The 24,563-nt window shown below is 39.6% G+C and overlaps 1 protein-coding gene and 1 long non-coding RNA gene across 8 annotated transcripts in view; one reads left to right on the top strand and one right to left on the bottom strand.

The window, feature by feature from the left end:
• Positions 1–11,148, bottom strand: LOC137108096 (uncharacterized). Its single transcript, XR_010912144.1, has 3 exons — positions 11,064–11,148; positions 9,215–9,309; positions 1–8,038 (listed from the first exon to the last, which is right to left on the bottom strand). It is a non-coding gene; the product is annotated as an uncharacterized lncRNA (long non-coding RNA).
• elnb (elastin b) overlaps positions 8,935–24,563 on the top strand; it is a 24,007-nt gene continuing 8,378 nt past the window's right edge. For 2 of the 7 annotated variants that reach the window (XM_067492390.1, XM_067492392.1), the window contains exons 1-32: positions 8,935–9,263; positions 11,844–12,035; positions 12,153–12,323; positions 12,695–12,925; positions 13,030–13,056; positions 14,485–14,589; positions 14,890–14,982; positions 15,087–15,722; positions 17,079–17,150; positions 17,234–17,281; positions 17,428–17,490; positions 17,570–17,617; positions 17,760–17,822; positions 17,924–17,968; positions 18,075–18,404; positions 18,576–18,611; positions 18,691–19,032; positions 19,190–19,222; positions 19,450–20,016; positions 20,135–20,164; positions 20,371–20,550; positions 21,172–21,360; positions 21,443–21,475; positions 21,577–21,627; positions 21,792–21,836; positions 22,303–22,338; positions 22,446–22,550; positions 22,633–22,689; positions 22,959–23,012; positions 23,220–23,312; positions 23,479–23,502; positions 24,365–24,385. In XM_067492390.1, coding sequence (XP_067348491.1) covers positions 9,188–9,263; positions 11,844–12,035; positions 12,153–12,323; positions 12,695–12,925; positions 13,030–13,056; positions 14,485–14,589; positions 14,890–14,982; positions 15,087–15,722; positions 17,079–17,150; positions 17,234–17,281; positions 17,428–17,490; positions 17,570–17,617; positions 17,760–17,822; positions 17,924–17,968; positions 18,075–18,404; positions 18,576–18,611; positions 18,691–19,032; positions 19,190–19,222; positions 19,450–20,016; positions 20,135–20,164; positions 20,371–20,550; positions 21,172–21,360; positions 21,443–21,475; positions 21,577–21,627; positions 21,792–21,836; positions 22,303–22,338; positions 22,446–22,550; positions 22,633–22,689; positions 22,959–23,012; positions 23,220–23,312; positions 23,479–23,502; positions 24,365–24,385 — 4,096 coding nt within the window. In that variant the 5' untranslated portion in view covers positions 8,935–9,187. The remainder of the gene's footprint in view (positions 9,264–11,843; positions 12,036–12,152; positions 12,324–12,694; positions 12,926–13,029; positions 13,057–14,484; positions 14,590–14,889; positions 14,983–15,086; positions 15,723–17,078; positions 17,151–17,233; positions 17,282–17,427; positions 17,491–17,569; positions 17,618–17,759; positions 17,823–17,923; positions 17,969–18,074; positions 18,405–18,575; positions 18,612–18,690; positions 19,033–19,189; positions 19,223–19,449; positions 20,017–20,134; positions 20,165–20,370; positions 20,551–21,171; positions 21,361–21,442; positions 21,476–21,576; positions 21,628–21,791; positions 21,837–22,302; positions 22,339–22,445; positions 22,551–22,632; positions 22,690–22,958; positions 23,013–23,219; positions 23,313–23,478; positions 23,503–24,364; positions 24,386–24,563) is intronic. The other 5 variants (XM_067492394.1, XM_067492395.1, XM_067492393.1 and 2 more) reach the window with 5 other exon arrangements.

Raw genomic sequence — 24,563 nt, forward strand, 5'->3', positions numbered from 1 at the left:
ACCATATTTCTCTTTCTCTCAGTTTCCTTTCAGTACGTTGGCAGATCCTACAGAAAACCCGACACTGTCCCTCTCTGCTGTGTCAGTCACAGCTGTGTTTGCAAAAGTGGAGTCATCACACAGGTCAATGGTGGTTGTTCTCACACACAAAAGTGAATTTAAAGAAAGGAAAACTTGTTGGTGGAACCTTTCAAAACGCTTCCATTTAAGTCACTTTCCTCATTATGTAGTTAGCCAATTAGCCTTTTTTGTAAAGCTATACTTTTATTTCACCCAGTTATTCAATTCTATTTATACTGCAGATGGAATTGTGTGCAAAATACTGTATAACAGGCAGTACTTCAAAGAAAAGACATTTTATATGGCTATCTTGATAGCACGTGCCAAACCAACTCCATCAAAAGTCAAAATCTATATCAAAAACAACAGACACAAACAAGATTTACAAATGGATACAGGGATTTTAATAGAAAAATAAGAGTACACTATAACAAGATAGTAAAAATGTAATTTAAGCTTTGTGTAGTTGCTCTGTACAGTATGTCAGGATTCAACATAATACTGAGCCAACTGAGACTCCTGAGAATTCCACCAAAACAGTAAACATGTAAACATTTTTGCATAAGCTGTTAATGTGCAGAAACCTCTGAAACCTTTGTCCCTTTTCAAACACCAGGCCTACATCAGGACAAAAACAACGTAAACCAACAGTATTCTGTTACGATGGTGCTATATTACAAGATGAAGATGCCACCACCTGCTGTATAAAGTAAAATTCTAAACTAATGGTACAAACATCACAATGAAGTCAAACATCTTCCACAGTCTTTTCAGTGGTGACCTGTTGAAAAAGTGTACTGACTCAGGGGCCAGGGGTTATTGCACCGCTGATCCTGCACAGGATAAACAATTGGTGGTTGCATTAAGATTTTAAATGATGAAGTATGATGAGTAATCTAATATATTGGACAGAAGTCAGTCAAATCATTTGTAAGTGAAGAAATTGGGCTGAATATAGTGAAATTTCACAAATTTTTTTTCAAGTGACATGCATTTTTTGAAAGACTTTCTTCTCTTTAGGAGATACTTAAAACTTAACAAAGCTTTTAAAGGGTGAAAATACAATTCAAATATGTGCAACAAACATCTGTCTGCACTAAATGTAGATGTGGCGAGCTGTGACGAGCTGCCAAAGCAGCCTAACTTAGTGGTAACATGAGAAGGTCAGACTTATGATCATATAGGCCTTACTTTATATAAACCTATTATGTTATATATATAAAGTACTATTTATGCCTATTTAGTCATCCCACAGTAAAAGATCAATGTTATGTTTCATGACGTTATCCTTTTCTTTATGTTCAACTTGCTTAGGAAGGTAAGCATGTATGGTGGCACACATATTCCCACAGCACATTTTTTAAAATAAGTGATGCAAGCATTCCTTTTGTGCAGACACATTTCAGCTGCCCGCTGTGTGCCAAGATTACAAGCAGGACTAAAGCTGTGGTGGTCCTGCTCCATATTAGCTGCGTGACTTATGACGTGATTTATTAATTTTCAAAAGTTTCTCACTTCAGTCGCATTGATTTATTTACCGAAGCCTCTTTCTTTACTCTGTTCCTATCAAAAGTAAAGTCTTATTCTATCTTTCTCACAGTAGTAAAGACAACAATAAAACAGAAATCAAAGCAGGTTTCAGTGCCAACTAAAATGTCTCGGCCCAAGCAAACTGTTGTGCATAAATGATGCATGTGCTCTATGTGAGTAATGTTTTTAATAATTGCTCGCTGGATGTGATACGACGCGAGGCTCTATGCGACTGTGTTACATCATGTGTGACGGGCCCACGGAGCCCCCACCACCTGTTCACTGCAGCGGTGGCATGTAGACGGCATCAATCACGACGATAAGAAACTGACACTTGTAGGCCATTTCATTACTGTCCACAGACTCAGCAGTTATAGTCTGAGGAAAGTGAATAATTAGACGGTTTGAACGAAGGATTTGGTTACTGTTCAAATTTCAGAAGATTGTGATGCTTTAGTATAACTCTATTTTAAAGACATAGTGCTTTACCATAACTACAGTTAGAGACCAAGGCATTCTTGTCTACATTAACACGAAGTAATGTGAGTGGGCATGTAGAGTGGAAGCAGAAGATCTCCCAAAATCATATAACCAAAAAAAATAGAATCTCTGGTCCTCATATGTGATGTGTGACTCAAGGCACTAAAATACCACCGGGAGGTCCACGAAATAAAATTAAATGTTATTCTCACTTTCATAAAATTTTTCATTGTCATTTATTGTGAGGTGTGTTTTTCTTCTGCTAACAACAATTTATGTGATGTATGGTTTACTGTTTAGGTCTCACATGTGTCATTCGCTCACTTTGACCTTGAACACATTTATTGTAGTTTCTGTTCATATTTTTTCCACTCTACTTTTAAATCAAGCAGCAGTCCATTATTCACTTTAGGAGGGGAGAGATCATCCATTTGTGGCCTTCCAAACAATACCCGTATATCCCTGCTGTGACAAACTTTTCAAGAATATATGTGCCTAAATTCTTAAATATACTCTGCATTCACATTGTTTTTACTTTTCTCTTGTTTACATTTTTTAAATGTAGCTTAAATTCTCATAGTCTAATTACAAGCAAAACTGAGATTGATATCAGAGCTGGACTTGCATGTTGCTCATTTTCAGCCAAGTTGTTGGTACTTATCAGATGTCAGATTCTATCTCCTAATGCCTGTCAAACAGTGTGTTTGAGTGCAATTTCCTGTAGCTGCTACAATTTTATTCTCACTCCTCATGAAATGTACCTCAGTTCATTTGGAAGACGACCAGGAGCTGTGTTTCCTGGTGGTGTGGATACAGACTGACATTTTCAGCCTCCCCGCTAATAAAGAGTCATATCAAGACCTCCAGACCTCCTTTGTGTGAAAATGGTGATAGACGCAGGCACATGCGCACACACACGCAAACACACACACACAGACCAATCAGAGAAATCTACCAAAAAACAACAAATTAACTAAATAATTCGGACACACCTTAGGATCATCAGTGTTTGAAATCGGGATTGCAGTGAACTTGTTTCTTTGAATCACTGTCAAAGCTGCAGTTTTGGGAAAATGTCCTCTTTGTGTTAGAACTTATGTCTTTTAGTCTAATTGGCCTTTTGCTTCTGGGATGGAACTTGTTTGGCTATTTTTGTTCAGAGTTTTCAGATTTTTTTAAAGGCAGAGCATTTTTAGTACTGGTGCTTTGCCTAGCTGCAAACCACTTTCACATCTGGACACTGGTACTATGTCATTCAGCGAATCTTAGTTTACTCCTAATGATCCAATGCTGCTGAGATGGCACTGGACTAAAGGGTGGGGTCTAAAGGATGATGAAACATGGGCAGAGTTGTTTCTTGTACTATTGCATTTGAATTATTTGACAGTGTTTAATAATTTTATCTTTTTGTTTAGGTTGGGTGGTTCACTTTGAAGTTTTTTTGGGGGGGGTGCATCCCTTCCTCTCTGCCCGCTGCTTGTATGGCTGGTTTTGGCTTCTTAGCTCAGAAGCCAATAAGCAGAGCCGTGAAGGCCGTCAGGAAATGTCATGTGTCTACAGTAAATAATCGGACCTCATTCTATTGAAATGGCTCTCTCTTCTCTTTCTCCTAGGGCTCCACCAGATCGTTTGGTTAAGGTTTTGTTTCTTTAACATTTTGAATTGTAACTTTCCTATTAAATTACATTTCTTTTAATTTACAATAAACTAAGTTTAACCTTGATTCATGTGTGCTTCCTTAATTGTCACCAACTTTCTGACACTAATCTGAAACATGCCAGTGGAGTTTGTATTGAGTTTTCAGTCTGCACATTCAGAAGCATAAAACCGTTATCTGATCCAGTAAGAAGTCTTATTCTAATAATGGCAGCAGGGGAATGAGATGATTTCTGCAAAATGTACTCTTTCTGGTTGGCTGTGTCCTGATGTTGTGGAGATTACAGAGAAGGACTCATCTGGGCGATCCTCTGATAACTCTGAGTGGAAGTACTTCAGATTGCATGATAAGGATGTAGTATTACTTTTCTGTCAGCTGGAACTTCGTGTCTGCTACAAGCCTGACTAATGTATGACTCTAGATAACTTAGGGGGGAGAAACGTTAAAAACATGAACACACAGAAGGGAGACAAGGCAATATATGACAGACTTGATAATTCTAGCCTTTGAGAGGATATTATCACATTAAATGTAGTGTGATGGTCTACAGTATTTAGTAGTTACAGTAATTAAAATCATCTAAAATGTAACTTGTGATTCTGTATGTGCAAACACGTTTGTTTGCATTAGAGAGATGTAAACTCTGAATATGTGAGGGTTTACATTATACTTGTCATGTTGGAAGACGCCTGGCATGAAGTGAGGCAATGACATCATTATTCCGCTTACATCAGTTTGTCAGAGGAAAGTTCAACACAAAACATGTGGGAGTGGGAGTCACTATCTTTGACATCACAGAGACATTACCTTATGATTTATGCTGAATTCACATCCTCGCTGCAGAGGTTGTGTGACTATGACAGTCACAATATTGTGAAGTATTCACAGGCCACAGGCGAAGACACTGCCCCTGGTCCCTTTCTCACGGACAGTATACCAAATCCTGTCACTCTTCTGCACATGACCCCCTAATCCAGCTGTTTCCTGTAGCTTTCATGTCTTTCAGTCTCTTTTTATCCTTGCTGCACAGTGATGAATAGACCCTCCATATGTTTATGTAAGGAACTAGTTTTGATATGGTGTTTCAGCCTCTCCCCTCTGTGCTGAGGGTCGTTACGAGTCATGGGAAGGGGTCCACTGGTTCATGGTTGACATTGCACTGCATAAATCTGATGTCACACCACTTAGCTGCATTTTGATATAAAACATGCACATATGAATATGCACCTCTGTTTGTGTGTGCATACAATGTAGACATATTATTGAAAGGAGATAATACTTTTGGGTATGTACTGTCAGACCTCTTATGATATCATGATTTAATTCTGTCTCAGTGACTAAATTAAGACACAAAAGCCTAATGTTTGCAGTGTAAATGGGACATTTGGGACACAGACACCATACACACATTGTATTCTTGTACATATTAAAAATCCTCTGCACACCTGGTTGAATTTGCCTGCATTGCAACCTCACTGGTGATATAACATTACAGCCCATATCACTTCATCTTGAAACCGATTTAAAAGAAAATCCTGATCAATCACCAGACCACATCCCACTCTACAGTAAAAGACTTCCACATTAACTTAATCTTTTGAGGGAGTGTAATTGTGTGTAGGCTTGGGACCTGTAGACTTGCCGTTAAATTTTGACATGTATTACTTTGGCACAGGGCAGCAGCAAAAGTCGATCTTAACCAGACCCCCACCAGTTTATCAAATCAACCTCATGTGCATGTTTGTCTGTTTTCCTGTCTGTCTGGATCACGCTTTTTCAGTCTACCCTCTCCTTCTCTGCCTCTCTATCACTTGCTTTCTCTGTCACACAGAGGGGGTAAATTGCCAGTCTGGAGGGGGTGAGCAGTCTTTTCAGCTCACACACGCCCATATATAGGCAGCAGACATTAGGTAAACGCTAGGTAGACGTTAGGTAAACTAAAAGCAGGCACTGCTCACTCAACTTCTTTATTTGTATCACCAATACATTTCTCTGAGCTGGCGAAGATGTGGGTCAGGCACTGCAGGTTGTGTGGATGGATTTATGAACTGCACAGTAGGTGGATGGCTGAGACTGTGTTTGTGTTTGTAGTGATGACTCTAAAATAACTATTTACACACTTTACCATATTAATGGTCACACTGATTTGAAAAATAACACCTTAACTAAAGCAGTAGAACATGCATGTCTGTGCCTGAAGGATACATTGTTCATTATTCCTGTGAAGCACCGGCCAAACACAGACGATAATGAGATGATGTCATGTCTACATGTTTTCACTGTAACTACAGTACAATAGAGTTTGATAGCAAAGATAATAATAATAATCCATTTATACATTCCGTTCAGACTTGCTTAATTTAAACCAAAAGGGGCAGAAATCTCTTGACAGCAGTACATTCTACCACTGTAGTTCACACTTTTACTAACTGGAAGCATTTTTGCGGTCCTAGTTTCACAATGACAGAGTCAGAAGAGTCAAAAGACAAAGCATAGGCATTTTGGAAGCTGAAGAATTTTCAGTTTGTCACTGTTTCCAACATCAAACTGACCTCATAAGAAAGACACCAATGGTTTTGTTTTTGTAGTTGCTCTTTGGTTTGTAACATATATAATTTCCAAACAAACATATCGCATGGAGCAGAAGTACAGTCACATCCCAGCACTAAACATTTGAAAGGATGCAGGATGATACTCTGTCCATTACTAATTAACAAACCGTTGTTTGTTAATTTTACAGTTTCTACTTTATCAGATGTGCAGCCCATTAAAATCTGGGCAGAGACAAGAATAAATATTGGGAGAACATGCAGACTCCACACAGGATAAACAAAAACTATTCTTATTGACCATGCTGAGCTAAAGTTTCTCGTGTTTACATGTGCAGGGATGAGTGTAATTATGTCGTCACTGTCGTGGAAACCTGTGCTTAGACTGTATAAAGAGGATGATTTTCTCATTGTATAAACTTACTCTGCAACATACTGGTTCCGATGAGTAATTCCATTGTTAGAGGGTTCGTGAAACGTTTTCTTACTTAGATTTTATAGTTAGCCTCAGGTTTCCGACTGAGGGAGCAATTACAGATTTCATTAACCATGGTCAGAAATCCAGCTTTTAAAACTTTGTTTGAAGTGTTACAGAATTTGAGCATGATACTGTTAATGACATAAAGCACTGCTTTTTGGATTTAAGGATTTCCAGGTCATCATATAAAATATATGCAAAACAAATCTCTGCAACAGTAACATAGGGCTTCAATAAGCCTGCAAGTATAGAATATGGATTGTGCCTAGTTATAATTTTAATTATTTGAGAATTACACCTCTTTACTAACAAGTTACCTTGTTGTCTGTTGGTTTTCTGCCATGTTTTTTCTAAGTTCTGACTTCAAACCACAAAACAAAACACACATATAGCTATTAGCTTATAGTTTTCATTTGTCTTTCATTCTTCAATCTTATAACCCCCAAATTATTTCACTGCATAACTATGTAGTTCAATCAAAGCTGAAGACAAAACATAACAAATCTGAAAATGAAGCAATAAAACGCTTTAAGACCAATTATGGGTGATCAGGTAGCATTGCACAAACACACGCACCCACGTACGCACGCACACACACACACACACACATACACACACACACATATATATGCAGCAAGGCAGTGCAAGCATGTAACCTTTTGTAGAAATACAAATATACAGTATATTCTTTTACTAATAAAGCCATTTTGAACTGAACTCAGAGCCAAAGTTTTCTACATGATCAGATCTCAAAAACACGTGCAACATTCCAGACTTGTTTAACTCACATCAGTCTCTGTCATTTATGATAAAATATTTATTTCATTTCAAGCTAGAATTTCATGGCTGTGACAGCAGTTAATGTAAAGAAAGTAGGTTTGATAATGAGATCATTTTTAAAGGCCCTTCTAACCCTGTTTAACGTTGCAAAATGGCCATGCGCCATGTGTCACAGGTCAACAGGTGAACAGAATTTATATGAACAACAAATACTCGTGATCTCATTCCTGAGGTCACCAGTAAATGCCTTAATATCCCTTCATTAGCTGTATTTTTTTTTTTTTTTTTTGCCACAGTACTCGATACAACACAATTCAAGAGTTTGACCCATCTTCAGTCTTTGAGTGTTTGGGTGTCATTAGCTCATTTGCTCCATCTGTTTCCAGCTCCATTACGACCAGACAAAGAAAATGTTGCAGAATCTTGCCAGACTCAGACATCGGACCTCAGGAGCTGGGACACGACCAGCCAGCCCAAACATGGAAAAAAGCCCCAGCAATAGCACTGGATGAAATAAAAACACTGATTGATTTCAGGTATGCTGACTGCTGTGTCTCTTGAACCCTGCTGGACACAAGTTGAGAACAACACCACAAGGTTTTGTGCATTCAAGTCACCTGACCAGTGGTCACATAATGGGAAACGATGCTACTAAATGACGTGACACTAAAGGCATAGCAGTAATATCTAAAATACAAATGACACTCAGTTACAATTATTTCAAACTATCCTGTGACCTTTATAGAAGATATTTTTCTCTCTTCCTTTTCCTGTCCAATATTTCGTTCTAGAAGTATTCTATTCTCATTCAGGAGGTGTTATAACCCGAGCTTATGATCCCAGGGGTTCACTTGTTTTCAAGTGTTAGTTTAACCATCCTACAAAGAGCTGGTTTCATTTTAGATCTTATTTCCATCCTTTAACACAACCCCATCTTTTCTTAGTAATAAACTGTAATGTGTGCCAAACTACCTCCACCCCCTCTGCAGATGCAAGCGCACACACAACTCTAATGTTTGTCTGTATCCATCATACATATTTACAAGTTACGTGTCAGTCTCATAATGTTTATGTTACCATTTTAATTTCATTTTTAGAAATGTGCCCATCTTTTGAAGCTACATTTCATAAATGGATACTACAGCTTTATGATATATACCTTATTAAGTCACTACAGATTATGTTTCCATCCATGAAACATTTTGGAAATGTATAAGGATCTCCTGGCAAAGTTTCCCTTTTCTTTTTGTAGGAGAAAAAGAAAAGCAGGAACCCCCAGTTTTTTTTCCCCCAAACTCTCATGTCTCTCATACATGCCCCTCCAACACCTGCCCCCTTCTCTTTCAGCTCCCTCCCGCCCCACAAACTCTTTATGGGAGTAGAGAACCAAATAAATGCAGCCTAACATCACTCGGGGGTTAGAACAACCCATTTGGTTTAATGAGGTTATTGAGTGTGTTTTCTCCGTGTTTTTCTTGTCTATCTTTCTCTGCATTTCTTAACCCACTACACACTGTTCTGTTTGCATCCTGTCCCCTTTCTTCCTGTTCTCCGTTATTATCCCTCCTTCTTTCGGAAGGCCTGGTTGAGCCCTGATAGGTTTGCTGGGGATAAAACCTGGAGCTTGGGAGGAGAAGGACAATTGGAAGTGAGATGGCGAGAGGGACGGTGGCCACATACCTACTTGGGGTCCTTCTCTTGGCTCTGTGGAAACCCTCACTGCAAGGAGGTGGGTCCCCTTTACCATATGCGTGTAGCTCACAACAGTGCAGCACCTGTGGAACAGGTGTCACATAAAGATTTCATAGCTTTTCTGACTGGGAAAGGATGCATGGGCTTAAGTCCTGCTTTCTTTAGAAATAGTTTAGTAGTTTTTTTTATAACAACTGTGATTTGGCAAATAGTTTGAAATGCATCAACTAGGATGATGATGATGTGTTTTCACTGAAAAAATATATATGTTTGCAGTATTAAGATGCTTATGGAGATTGTTATCATCATTCTTCCATCTTTCACCAAGTCACTCCAGTAAATTATAAGCTCAAGAGTAAGAATTTGTTAGTGGATGTGTAAACTTTGGACCAAAGGTCAAACTCATCTCCAGTCTTGGTGTCAGATTCATTTCCCCACTGCAGAGGGGAAATGCACTGAGTTAGTGTTGGACTAAGTGTGTGTTGGGCGTACTTTCTCTTTACTATATCAAAATGTTTTTTAAAGTGCTGCCAACTCCACTCAAAGTAGACAGCTTTTTTTTTTGTTCATAGAAACAACTCTCTGTTGACACTGTTGTTGAAGGATTCTAAAACATTGCTGCTGTAAGTGTCCACACAACCTTTACAGATAGCTGTGTATTTTATCGTTATTGTCTGCATGAACTATGAAAGTCCTTTAGAATGTAAACATAATAAGTAAGGATGACAATCCTTAAATAAACCACATTTATAACAATATTGTTCTCTGTGATTTTACAAAGCCCAGGTGTAAATTTTCAGCACAGCTCTTCTTCCTCTTGAGTCAAAAAGTCTAGAAGACAAGGTTATGGTTACAGCTATTAGCAATGTATGGCCTTTTTAAAAAGTTTTAAAAACTATAGCTGTGTTTCAGACACTAAGCCTCACATCCTGTTTCATTGTCTTGTCTGTTTAATCTCTCAGTTGGCTGATGTGAGGAGATTTCCCTAATGCTCTTCCTTGTCCTGTTAAAAGACAACACAGGTGGTCTAAGAGGCCTGTCGAGGCTGTTGTTTATTTTGAATTTATACAAGGTCAGGCTGAACCTCTGCACAGGAATAAGGTGACTTTGCACTGGTTGTTTAGTTTGTGTTTTGGTTTTACTACAGCAGAAGAAATGACTAATACTACTTAAGTCTCTATAAGTCCAGCTGGAACCAGGCTGGCTGTGGCTCAGGAGGTAGGAGGTAGAGTGTGTCATCCAACGGCAGGAATGGCAGTTCAATCCCCATCACAGAAGACGGTAACATCATGATAACATCATGATTTGATATCACGATAACAGCGATGGTCAGTCATTTTTAAACAGCAAACAGCATAAGAGTGATGCTATGTATTAGATACCAGTCCCTTAATTAGACAGGAGATACGATAAAGCTCGCAAAGGGGTAAAAACAGAATAGCATAAACAAAGGAGTCAAACAACAAACTTTGCATATATTTCTCTAGCAACCACCTCAGCTCAGACCAAAGTCAGATGTACAATGTCAGTAGAGTTCTCTGGTTTTCATTACTGTCTATTAAATATTCCAGGCAACTAACCAATAGAGTAAAGATACCCACCAACAAACTGTTATTGTCTTTCCTTGAGCATTAATGCAAAAGTGACATTTGAAAAGGAAACAAACAATAATAACTGAGACAGTATATGCTAACGTCACTGTAGGAAAAGAGTTTTCCCTGAGCTAACACTAGCCCTGGACAATCTTTACATGTCAAATCACTTCCAATCACAGCTGCTATTTAATGCTATGTCTTGGTATAGCATATCGCTGGTGAACATGCATGTATAGTTCTACCTGTTCATTGTTCCACCCAAAGAAACAAAAGCTTTAGGGAGAGGAGGTTTCTGTCCTGCAAAATCCAGCGGGCAGAGCTGAATGACTGAACAGTTAAGTTATTTACTGTGTACTGGTAATGTTCTGTACATGGCATTACTGTGAGATTAGTAACTTGCATTCTTTAGGAATCCCTAAAGACCTCTTCTTTTCACATCTGGACTGTGGGATACTAAAAAACCTTTCCTTTTATAGCAGTTTCTTCTCTGTGTTTCTATTTTTGGCTACCCCGATTTGTGAAACCGAACATAGGTGCAGAAAGTGTGAGAATTATGACTAAAGAAGCATGCCATTCGGATGAATCAGTGTTTGTTATCAGCTACGGAAAAAATCAGACAGCACAGGGTTGATAATAACCAATCACAAGTGCACACTAAACATAAGGACAGACACATACTTTTCTTTTTGCTTGTGTGGCTTCTGATCCTGATTACTTCTCACTATGTAGATATATACATATTACGTATTAAATGCTGAGTTTATAACGGCTCATTTGCATTGATTGATGGCTGATAAATTCCTCAATTTCTGAGCCCACAAAAAAGATAACACTATTGTAAACGCTGGTGTGTAAAGGTCTTTCGATTAATCCAATTTCTAATAATTATGTATTATTATTTTTATTATTTTTGTTGTTGTTGTTATTATTTTATTACTTAGTTAAAAAATAATTTTACTTTAACACAGTTGCAGTAAGTTTTAACTATTACACTGGGAATCTGAAGAAGTTCTGTTTATCAGGTGTCTACATACCTGCTGGCACTGGAGCTGGTATAGGTGCTGGTGCAGGGCCTGGAACTGGATTTGGACCAGGTGGGACTGGAACAGGATTTGGCCCTGGAGGAGCTGGGACTGGATTTCAGCCTGGTGGAGGAGTTGGAACAGGAGGAGCTAGTGCTGGTGTAGGCAGCTTTGGACCAGGGGCTGGTGGAGGTGAATTTAGAAATAGGGTCATGACAAATTAAATGTTTAAGATTGCATCAATGTCTGGTTTGTCTTTATCTACATGCTAAGTTTATTTGTGCTATAACCTCTGCCTTTTTTCCTCAGGGGGCTATGGTGGTCAAGGACCAGGAGGAGTTGGTGCGGGAGGAGCTGGTCCAGGAGCAGTGAGTCCAGGAGGAGTCAGTCCCGGAGGTGCTGTACCAGGAGGTTTAAGGCCTGGTACTTTTGGTCCGGGAAGTGGTGGACTGGGAGTTGTACCTGGTGGTCTTGGAGCTGGTGAGAGAAATATGGATCATTGACATTTAATCTTTTTTTCCAGCGAGATTTACATAACGCTACTGTTAATTGTCATTATTGGTTTCTTTTACTGATGGAAAGCCTCCAAAAACAGGTTAGACTCTAAGGCCCTGCCATTGATAAAGCGCTAATTTAAATGATTAAGTAAGAATCTTTAACTGAGATATAACAGGTGTTTTACAACTTTTAAAACTAGATAAAGGTAACAATAACACAAAGTACTTGAGTTATAGGTACTATTTATGCAGATATAGAGACAATTCCATAAGGTTCACAAAATTGCAAGTGCAACTGAATGATCAAACCTACAGACATTGGTTGAAACTGTGCAAACATTTATGTTTTTCTAGGGGGCTACAGTGGTCCTGGAGGAGTAACCGGTGGGCTTGGAGCAGGACATGGAGCTGGAGGCGTAGGAGGAGGCCTGGTACCAGGTGGTGTCAGACCTGGAGGCTATGGAACTGGGCCTGGAGGAGTTGGTCCAGGTGGGTTTGGACCAGGTGGTGTAGGACCTGGAAGCTATGGAACTGGGCCTGGAGGAGTTGGTGCAGGTGGTCTTGGACCGGGATACACTGGTCTAGGTGGGTAAGGCATAGACATGGAGTTTTTCTTTGCTCTTAAACCTATTGCATTGTAAACATTAGATATTCAATTTAATGTAAGTTTTGGTCTTTCTTGTGCCCAGGAGCTGGTGGAAAACCGGGAAAGACAGGTAAAAACCAAATAAAACATTACCCTCATTAATGACACTCAATAAGCACGTAGTATATTTTTCCTTTCATTTTACATTTGAATAGCTAAGTCAAATTGAAGTTGTAATGTGAAAATTAGTGACTAATTTCTCAAATTACATAGTAAAAAGCCATGCAAATCACAAGGAGGGGAATGGGAAACACGAATCTACAGAAAAATGCTGTCAACTGTGAACCTGGTCAAGTGTTCTGTGGGAACAAATCGTGTACACGTTTAACATTGGTATCTTCAAAGTACTTTTCAAACAACTGCTATATAATCTTTGCCCTCCTTTTTCCTCTACACACATGGAACAACTTTAAGTCCCTGTACTGTAAATATTGTTCCTTTGGTCAATTCAATGCAGCAGGATAAGGACTGCATACATATAGCATTAATTCATTTCCTAAAGATTATATTGTATTATTGCATCCCAAACTCCGCATACACATAGTGATAAAGGTTAATCCATTAGGCATGGCAGGTCCCTGATAAAGGACAAAAGTAATCACATCAGTCAAGCCTCTTGGTTTTTCATCCTTCACACATGGGATGTGCAGGTTAAGATACATTTTATGATAATATCCTAATGATTCTTAAAGGTCTTAAAGTCTTAACTTTGTTGAACCGTATGAATTCCGTCCATTATGAGTAGGTTAGAAAAATGGGCCACTGTATGTCCAGGATACAGACACATACCGTATGTCACATTTTCCAGTTTACCCAAAGTCTGGCCATCTCAGCACACACATCGCTGCTACACAATAATGCTCACAAGGTGTGTTTGTGTTACTTTGCTCCACCCTGAAGAATAAGACACAAACATCCTGATTCACCCTAATAAGCAACGGCAGAAATGGATTTCTAAACAATGTGCTGTAAGTTAAAAAATAAATAACCAGTATAGGCCATAAGTGGGCAAATTTACACAAATGCAGTGAACCAGCTTACAGAAACATAATAGCTGTATTGCTCTTTTGCAAAGTTGTGAAACTAGAAGTGACTGACGTGGTTTCAAATCTTGTATTTCAATAAAAATTATTGTGCCAGGTCTATTTTAAAAGGGAATGAGACATTTTAATTTGTAGTGTGATATGGCAGCGGTTTTTATTATAAAGGAAGGACTCACAGTTTTTCTCAGTCACCTCCGCACACAGGCAGATATTTATGAACACATAAAAATGAAGAAAAAAGAAAGAAATATTCAAATCCTTTCTACAGCGCAAGTTAATCTTGGTGAGGTTTCTTTCAGCCAGCCATCATACTCGTGTGACATCACAAATGGATGGAGTCGCACAAGGAACATGCACAAATTATTAAAGTATAATGCAGTGTACTGTATTCACTAAAGCGAGTGTAGGGATCACTAAACAGAGTATTTCTTTTATCTTCCCATTGGGATATGGAGGCCTTGGGGCAGGAGGCTTTGGCGGAGGAGCACTTGGATTAGGAGGTCTCGGGACTGGTCAGGGAGCTGGAGGGTTGGGAGCAAGAACAGGCTATGTACCTGGAGGTTAGTGAGGTTTTTATTGGTCAAAATCTGTTTCTTTACAAAACATAATAATAGGTTTAAAGTACTGTGTTTGTTTTATGTAACTGTTTTAGCCAAAGCAAAGCAATTATTTTATGTTTCATCAATAAACTTAACTTCTACATATTCCTCTTAAACAATATTAGGAGAATGTTTTTAAGCAATATTATAGCTTAAAATCCTCATCATTCTCCTTAGGGCATTACTCACTTTACACCCCTTAATAATTCACTTATTTTGAATGTTGTAAATGTAATTATTAAAAGCTCTATCCTGACCCAGGTGGGTATGGAGGCTACGGTGGTGGTTATGGACCAGGTGGTGTTGGTCAGTACCCAGGAATTGGTGGAACTGGCTCCAAAACTCCTAAAACAGGTATGTGCTCAACTACTAGTACTCTTTAAAATTAAGTCATTCACATTTTAATGATCAGTTCTGATCATTAAAATGTGAATGACTTCAGTATTTTCTGGTCTCAGGTGGAGCTGGATCGGGTGCTACAAGATTTGGGCCTGGTGGACCAGGGGTTAGGCCAGGTGGTGCTGGGACTGGGCCTGGTGGTGCAGGATTTGGGCCAGGTGGTACAGGAATTCAGCCAGGTGGAGCAGGGGTTGGACCAGGTGGAGCAGGTGTTGGACCAGGTGGAGCAGGTGTTGGACCCGGTGGAGCAGGACTTGGGCCTGGTGGAACAGGATTTGGGCCTGGTGGTGCAGGATTTGGGCCTGGTGGTGCAGGTGTTGGGCCTGGTGGAACGGGGTTTGGGCCTGGTGGTGCAGGGACTGGGCCTGGTGGTGCCGGATATGGGCCTGGGCCTGGTGGTGCAGGGGTTGGGCCTGGTGGAACAGGGTTTGGCCCTGGTGGTGCAGGGACTGGGCCTGGTGGTGCAGGATTTGGGCCGGGTGGTGCAGGATTTGGGCCTGGAGGAACTGGGTTTGGGCCTGGTGGTGCAGGGGTTGGGCCTGGTGGTGCAGGAGTTGGGCCTGGTGGAACTGGGTTTGGGCCTGGTGGTGCAGGGGTTGGGCCTGGTGGTGCAGGGGTTGGGCCTGGTGGAACGGGGTACGGGCCTGGTGGTGCAGGAGTTGGGCCTGGTGGAGCAGGAGTTGGGCCAGGTAGAGGTAAATATTACAGTTATTAGTTAGTTAGTTATATAGTAATATAGTTTTGCATAAAAACCAAAGTACACAATTCAGTAAAAATATTAAAACAAGATATTTTGATTTAAGAACATTTAAGTAAATGTAAATATACAAAAAAAATAACGTACAGAACTGTTTAAAAGTCTTATGTCACTATTTAATTTGTTGTTTTAGCAATAATGTAATGACTATATGTTTTTATTTCATGTTCTATTTCTCAGAATACAACTACAGATTTTAAGATATATGTATTACAAAACACAAAAATGTTAGGAAAAAATGTGATTAGTGTAACCTCCCCTTTCACTTACAATGTCTTAAATTCTTTGGACAAAAATAGGGACTGGAAGAACAACAACAAAAAAGCTACCAATATCAAATTTTTGCTAGCTTTGATAAATTTCTCCATTAGTTTTGAGAGAGTGGAAGATGTACAGCAAGGAGCTGGCTCAGCATCTGGCAGCTTCATCTGGATGCCAAGTTAATCTTAAGATGCTAACAAACCAATAGGAGGGGTAACAGGGTAAAAAGACTCACGTACACTATAATAAAGTCATGAATCAAATTTTGAAATTTTGGTCCAATTGTTAAAAATATGTGAGACGAAGAGAGGAAAGAGGAGGAAGAATGAGAACTTGCAGACCTTGTTGACATATGCCGGAGGGTCTGTCATGATAAGGGATTTCATTACTGCCAGTAGTGTTGATGACATTGTCCAAAATTATGAGAAAATAAATGCTAAGAATTACATATGCGTCTGATTGGGAACAGTTTTATTTTCAGTATGACAATTATCCCAAGCACATTGTTAACACAGTGAAATTATATGTTTTTTAAAAACAGCTGATAAACCACTAAAAGTCATGGACTGACCTCCACAGAGTCCAGACTTTATTATGACAGAGGCAGTATGTGAACACTTTGACAGAGAAAGGCATGAGAGACAGTCTAAGTCTGAAAAAGAAATCTGGGAAGTGAAAAGGAAGCTTGGTGTAACATGTCAGAAGATTGCTTAAGAAAAGTCCAAAGGGAGGTCACAGTAAATATTGACTTTTGCCTGTAGAAGCCACTTAGTTCAATTTTTTTCATATCTTATATACAAATACATATTTCTAGTATTTTCTGGTTATATCTTAATAAAGGGAAGTAGGAATAAATATGCACTGTCACTGCAACCTTACTAGCAACAGCAAAGCTGATGGTGACCAAACAGTTGAATAGTAGTGTAAATGTTGTTTACTGCTAGCATTCAAAGTAACATGAAGTTATTAAGAATTATTCTTAAAATATTTTATCTACTAAAGTAATTTTTTCTGTACTTTTTTACTATTTCAGCTCCATTACTACCACAGACTGGTACTACAGCGGGAGGAAAAAGCAGTAGTAAAGCATCAAAACAACTTCCAGGTAAACTCTAAAGAAGACAATGGCTTTGTTGTGTTCAGTTCTTTGTGCTATAAAATCTAAATTGTTGTGGGAAATGTTCATAGGAGTTGGGGTGCCCGGACTCTATCAAGGTGGATATATACCAGGCCAGGGTAAGTTTTAACCCATGTCATGTAACAAACATATTAAACATGTATTAGGATCCAATAATATATTGCTGTGATGTTTTTGTGTTTACAGTTGAAGTTGTATAAGTTTGTGTAATTAAAAAAATATATATTTTCATCTCCATGGTTAGGCTTTGGAGGCCGTGGTGTTCTCCCTGGAGTCGCTACAGGATCTGGACTGGGGCGTCAGACTGGTGTGTTGTACTCCTACCAATCAGCAACATCGGAACATCCCACAACCCTAATAATAAAATCTGTTGTCTTTCCTAACAGAGGCTGGAGTACTGGGCCAAGGGGGTGCTGGACCAGGAGTCCCAGCTAGTAAAAGTTTTAAAGCATTACAAAGCATTACAGATTGTTTAATATTAAATAATCAATTACAATCACACAAACATGGTGTGCCAGACTGCAATTCATTACTTCAAACTACTGTATATGAATCTAAGTGTATTCATCATTTTAGATGGCCGTGGGCAGCAGTTGCCAGGTGTCTTTCATGGTTATCCACTAATATCCCCCAAATCAGGTACACAGAAACCAGCAATGGGGTATACTTTACAATAATAAATGTAGAGGCAGAAATATATGTTTTATTTATTAAATTTAAATTGTTATTTTGACTTGCAGGGGTGGGCAAATCAAAGAATCCAGCCAAAGCGGCAGCTAAATATGGTAAACACAATTAGTTCATTTATTCATATAAAAGTGCCAGATGTTAGCCCTATGCAGGTATTACTTTGAAATGGCATTTTGGAAGCTTACCTGTATTCGCAACCAGGTGGAACTGGAGCTGGAGGAGGTACCCTTGGTCAAGGAGGTGCTTTAGGGGGTGAGGCTGGAAGACTCCCTGGAGTAAGTCCAGGAGTCACACCTGGATTTGGAGGTGGAGCGGGATTTGGAGGTGGACCTGGGGCTGTACCTGGATTTGGAGTTGGAACAGGAGGTGGACCTGGGGCTGTACCTGGATTTGGAGTTGGAGTTGGAACAGGAGGTGGACCTGGGGCTGTACCTGGATTTGGAGTTGGAACAGGAGGTGGACCTGGGACTGTACCTGGACTTGGAGGTGGAGTTGGCACAGGTAGAGGATCTGGAACTTTACCTGGCTTTGGTAAATGTGACACATATCATTAATTAAATAACTTTTACTTTCATTTTTATGTTATTCACTATTCTTGGAATATTTTCAACAATTAGCATCCTCCTAAATATTAAACAATATTTTTAAGCAAAATTGTCAGGCTATTGTTATTGTTTACTTGTACATTGTTATGTGCCGTAGGTTATGGCCCTGGTTCAGCCAAAGCGCGCAAATATGGTAAGAGATATTTGCATGGATATGTAGTTTACTGAATTAGACTATTTTGGAGACATACAAATGCTTGTAATCTCTCCAGGGCAGCCAGGTGGTACGGGCACAGGCGCACTTGGAGGCGGAGGACTAGGGGGAGGAGTTGGCCCGGGCACAGGACTGGGGCCAGTCTCTGGGACTGGGACAGGTGTTGGTTATGGTTTAGGTCCAGGTGGTGCAGGCACTGGTGTAACTGGAGGTGTTGGAGGTGGAGGACCAGGAGCCGGAGTTGGCCCTGGCACAGGTATACGACCTGGCTCTGGAGTTGGTTTTGGCACAGGTGGTGCAGGCACTGGCCCAAGTGGAACTGGATATGGCCCAGGGAGAACTGGATATGGCCCAGGTGGTACTGGAACTGGATTAGGAGGTGCAGGAACAGGACCCGGAGGTAACCACAAATCAAAACAAAAGTTCTGCCTATTATAAAAAAGTCATATTCTAAGATGCAATATTAACTGTAGTAGGTTAAGAGACAGAGCACAGCAATTCACGGACGGTACCACATTGGCAATTACAAATGTATAATGTCAATATTTGTATTCCAGGGTATGACGCCAGCGCCAAAGCTCGTAAATATGGTAAGAATGTTTACATAATTGAAAAACTGTATGCAATGGTTATGTGAGTGTATAATAATGTTTGACAAATAACATGGGCCTGGTAAAAACTAGGTTGGGAGGCACACAGGACCTCAAACCCCTAGCACATTAATGCATCCTGTCCACAATATTTTGGACACTGGGATTAATAAAGTATATCGCAAAACATAAATCAATACGGCATGATTGTCCTTCTCCTCTTATAGGGATGTTAGCTGGGGCTGGTGGTACAGGTACTGGGTTTGGACCTGGTGGAATCAGACCTGGTGGTGCTGGTACTGGTTTTGGACCTGGTGGACTGGGACCTGGCGGTGCAGGTACTGGCTTTGGACCTGGTGGAGTGGGACCTGGCGGTGCTGGTACTGGCTTTGGACCTGGTGGAGTGGGACCTGGCGGTGCAGGTACTGGCTTTGGACCTGGTGGAGTGGGACCTGGCGGTGCTGGTACTGGCTTTGGGCCTGGTGGAGTCGGTACTGGCTTTGGACCTGGTGGAGTGGGACCCGGCGGTGCTGGTACTGGCTTTGGGCCTGGTGGAGTCGGTACTGGCTTTGGACCTGGTGGAGTCGGTGCTGGCCTTGGACCTGGTGCCGGCTTCGGACCTGGTGGAGTGGCAACTGGTGGTACAGGTACTGGCTTTGGAACTGCTGGAGTGGGACCTGGCAGTGTTGGTACTGGCTTTGGACCTGGTGGAGTGGGAACTGGTGGTGCTGGTACTGGCTTTGGACCTGGTGGAGTGGGAACTGGTGGAGCTGGTACTGGCTTTGGACCTGGAGGTACAATGAAGATTAAGATGAAATATTTAAACAGAAAATGAAACAGAAATCGATTAAATAGGATACACCATTGGTTAATGAAGGACTCTTAAACCCATGGTGTCTCTGTATTTTGCAGGTTATGCTGGTGCCAAAGCTCGTAAGTATGGTAAGAAGCAACTTAACTAAATTCATATTTGAATTTATCACAAACTAGTTTGAGATATTAATGTAAATGTTATTTCATGTATTTTTTTTTTACGCTGGCAAAACATAATTAAATAAATATTAAGTAACATCTAACTGTTCTCAAATTGTCTGAACTGAAAATAGCTTGTTTTAATATAATATCTAACACCATGGTGTTGTCTTCAGGTCTGCTTGGAGGGGCCTTGGGTGCAGGAGGACTTGGTGGTGGAGCTGGGCCTAGTTCCGGGCTTGGAGTAGGAGGAGGTGTTGGTGGACCTGGAGCAGGACCGGGGACCAGTGGGGTACCTGGTTCTGGTGTTGGAACAGGCGGTGGACAGGGAGGTTTTGGACCAGGTGTTGCTGGAGGTACACAGCGAGATTAAAAATATTATGAACATACTATATACCTTAATAAACTCATGTATAGTAACTAGTGTGTGCCATCCTATATCATTGCTTCATAGTGTTTAATTCATATAATAGTTTTGTATACAAAAATATTGATTAGTGGAATTTTACCATCAGCATACTGTAATGATAATAGTCTTGTAAAAGTTAAAGAGCTGGATGTGTGAATATCACACTGAACATGTTTTTGTGTTGTGTGTACATCTTAATTCTCTAACGTTTCTCTCATATGACGTCCCGGGGGAACCATTTATATTAATTACAGGGTGATTTATACATTTTCTTTGCACTTAAACATTATTTATTGTTTATAATAATTCAGTATGCTTTGAGCCTGCCAAACAAAGAGTTCAAAAGTTAGATTAAATTTTATGTTTATTACAATTAATTTCCTATAAGGAACCTTTGGGTTAGTATGGTAAGTTAAAATCAAACACATTAAATCATAAGAATTCATTTCACTGTCTGAACATTTAAGACAAAAAAAACACAACAATTTTGGAGTAGTTGTGTTTATTGTACAACAGACTTAGCTTCTTTATTAAAGTTAATCCCCTCACCTATTTGCTCCCTCCCAAGGGCTTCCTGGTGGTGGCAGATCTCCAGGATCAGGTCTGGATGGAAGATTCGGTGGCCCAGCAGCAGGTGGCCAAGGCCCTGGGACAGGTGGAACAGTAGGGACAGGATACGGACCTGGTGGATATGGCCCTGGAGGTTATGGGCTTGGCACCGGTTATGGTGCAGGACCAGGGGCTGGATATGGAACAGGTTCACAGGGCTACAATCGTTCTGTCCAACATACATTTTGTCAAGCTAAACCCTTACTCAAAATCATTTCTCTTATTTACAGGTTATGGGGCTGGAGCAAAACCTGCTAAATATGGTATCATATTTTCCCTTTGATATTTCCTAAAACAATTATGACTTATGCCTCATCTTAATTCCAGTATAATCTAAATGAGTTTTTATATGATTGTGGTGTAGGTCAAGGTGGAACAGGTGCTGGTGGAGTACTTGGGGGTGGAGTAGGACGAGGTAGTGAGTTATTTATGAATGGCATATATAGAACATTGAAAGTTAAGAGCAAAGCACATGACTTTCTGTTACTGATTATCCTCTTTGTTTGATTTAAATTTTCCTCTAGGATAGATTATCTGTGGTTGTTAGTAATTCATTTTTGATCTTATGTTACCTCATAGGTGGTTATGGACCAGGAGGCTTTGGAACAGGCACTGGGGGTCCAGGTTGGTTTTCAGTAATAGAGAACGCTTAGACTTACCTGAATGGCATTAAATAATCTACATCACATTGCTGTTAAGTATGCTGTATTCCCTCACCGACCTCTATTGGTCATTATTTAGAATTACAGCAACCCTGGCCTGTAATCACAACAAATAAAGCAGCAGTTGTAAACAGAAATCTAAAGGGTAAAAAAAAAAAAAAGGGTACAAAAATTATAAATCAAAATATCTAATTGACAGTAAAGCTCGTATGTTTTTGGAAAAACAGTTTGAGACTTCAAAGGACTTGTAAATACAAGCCAACACTTATATTCCATCTGTATATATGAGTTTGGTAGATAATTGTCTTTTGCCATAGATACTATTATACTCTGCACAAGAGCTTGATAACACGGGAAGTTCTGGAATAAGTTTTTAATCATCTCAATAGTCAAGATTTATAACACATGTTAATGGTTGTAATCCTTAGGCTATGGCACAGCTGGATCTAAAGCTGCTAAATATGGTAAGGTGTAGTTTGACAAGATAATATCACGTCTGAAGTGATTCGAGCTAAGGCAACCAAGCTGTTTAAAAACAGCCCTTCTTCTTGAATTGACCTTTTTATTGTAGGGCAGCCTGGTGGAGTTCCAGGGGCTGTACCAGGGACAGGCACTGGTGTTTTGGCGAATGGCACAAGCACTGACAGAGATGCCGGGACCACAGCTAAACCCAGTGGTAAGCATGTGTTTGATAGATAATCAATTATTTATTATCAATTTAAAGAAAAAAGTCATCTATGAGTGACAATGTGTGTCAGCTGGATCAGAAGGAAGACCTGGAACCACAGGAGGCACAGCAGCTCCAGCACTAGAAGGTATATGTGCAGTGTTAGCAGAAAGCAGGCAAAAACACAATTTTGTCATGTTTTTATATAATTTACTTTACATACCTATCAAAACCCTTGTATTTATGTCCTTTTAACAAATTTTCCTTATACTTTCAGAAACTTAAAAGTAGCATTGTGTTACATTATACATTGTATACATTCTTAAATTAATGTAATGTATAATGTAACATCATCTAACCTGCTGTTAAATCCAACGTAACAATCTGAAACCTTCCGATATTTTGCCCTTATTCCAGGTGATGGTGGTACTGGTGGTGTGTTGGAGGGTTCTGGAAGTTCTGGAGGAGAAGGTGTTTCACTTGCTGGATTATTGATGGCCTGTTTTGCTTTCCTACACTGAAATTTTGCAGAAGTTTGAACATAAAGGAAAAATATTATTACCTAAAAATATAAATTAATGGTTTTAATCAATTTAATCAAAAGAACAATTTATTTAGCAATTGTAACATTGTAGTGTAAACACAAGAGAAAAGACTATTCATTGAATGTTAAAACAGGTGGCACTGGTGTGGGTGGCAGACCAGTGGGCACAGGAGGTGATGGAGATGGCCTGAGCGGAACTGGAATCCCCATCACGGGAGTAAAACCAGGTATTTTTGGTCAATAATATCGCAGGAAACAATAATGCAATTATTTGGCTACTAAATAATAATTTCATGTAGTGTCAATGAAATTGTATCATGGTGGAAAAATTGCAATTGTCCTAAATTATTTCATCTTCCATTTTGCCTTTTTTGAACGATCTTTATAAAACAGGGCTCAATGGAACCAACATTCCAGGTCAGTGTTTATTTAAGAGCCTCTTAAAATATAGGCTGCCTTATTTTAATAGCTGGGCAGCTAGAACATTAAACGACTATACAGTATAACTGAATTTAGTGGAAAGCAAAGGCAGGTTGTGTCTTAAGCTTTCTGTGTGTACATTAACATCGTGTGCCAATTTAATTATTATTCAGTTCTGATAAATGGTAGATGGTAAATTAGAACTTATATAGCGCTTTTATCCAAAGTGCTTTACAATGTTGATTCCCATTCACCCAGTCACACACACAGACCGAAAGCAGTGGCTCCCAAGCAAGGTGCTCACCCGACCCACCGGGAGCAAATTTGGGTTCAGTGTCTTACCCAAGGACACTTGGGTCTCACGTGTAGCAGAGACCGGGGATCGAACCACTGAAACTGTGGTCCGTGGTCCGACTGTCCCCCCCAATTTATAGAAGACTGTCAAATTCTTATAGACTTCAGATTTAGTTTCCCAATATATTGTCAAAATGTTGAACTTACACCACTTACTTTAAAACAGATGCTACAGTATTTAACATTTTTGACTTGGTTACATGATTCACATAATGGAAAACTTGAATTGGATATTTGCAATATTGTTGTTGTTACAAATCATTTAAGCTGTTACAGACCAGTAAAGTTTAACTCTGTTAGTTTAGATGTATGTATTTGTGTAATGTATATTCATATATTCATAAATCTCCACTATGACAAATTCCGACCACATCTCGAGACATAATGAACCATGTATCTATTTGGCTTACTACATTAATTTACACGTACAATGAAAAAACAGATACATTTGTTTCCTTTGGATTAAGTTTAACCTAAGTAAATATTCTGTTGTCATATTCTACAGGGTCCACAGGAGCCAAGCCTGGTAAGTTCACACAAGGTGCCATGAACCCTGACGTTAACAGAGCTTGTAGAATACAGTGAAGAACCATGTATTTAAGTAGTGATGGCCTAATTTAATCATCAAATCTGCCTGTTTATATTTAAAACGCGTATTAAAAAATTGCTAATGATTTGTCCATAATTACCAGAAAATTATTATT

This window comes from Channa argus, chromosome 22 (assembly GCF_033026475.1).
Source record: "Channa argus isolate prfri chromosome 22, Channa argus male v1.0, whole genome shotgun sequence".
NCBI classification, from domain to species: Eukaryota; Metazoa; Chordata; class Actinopteri; order Anabantiformes; family Channidae; genus Channa; species Channa argus.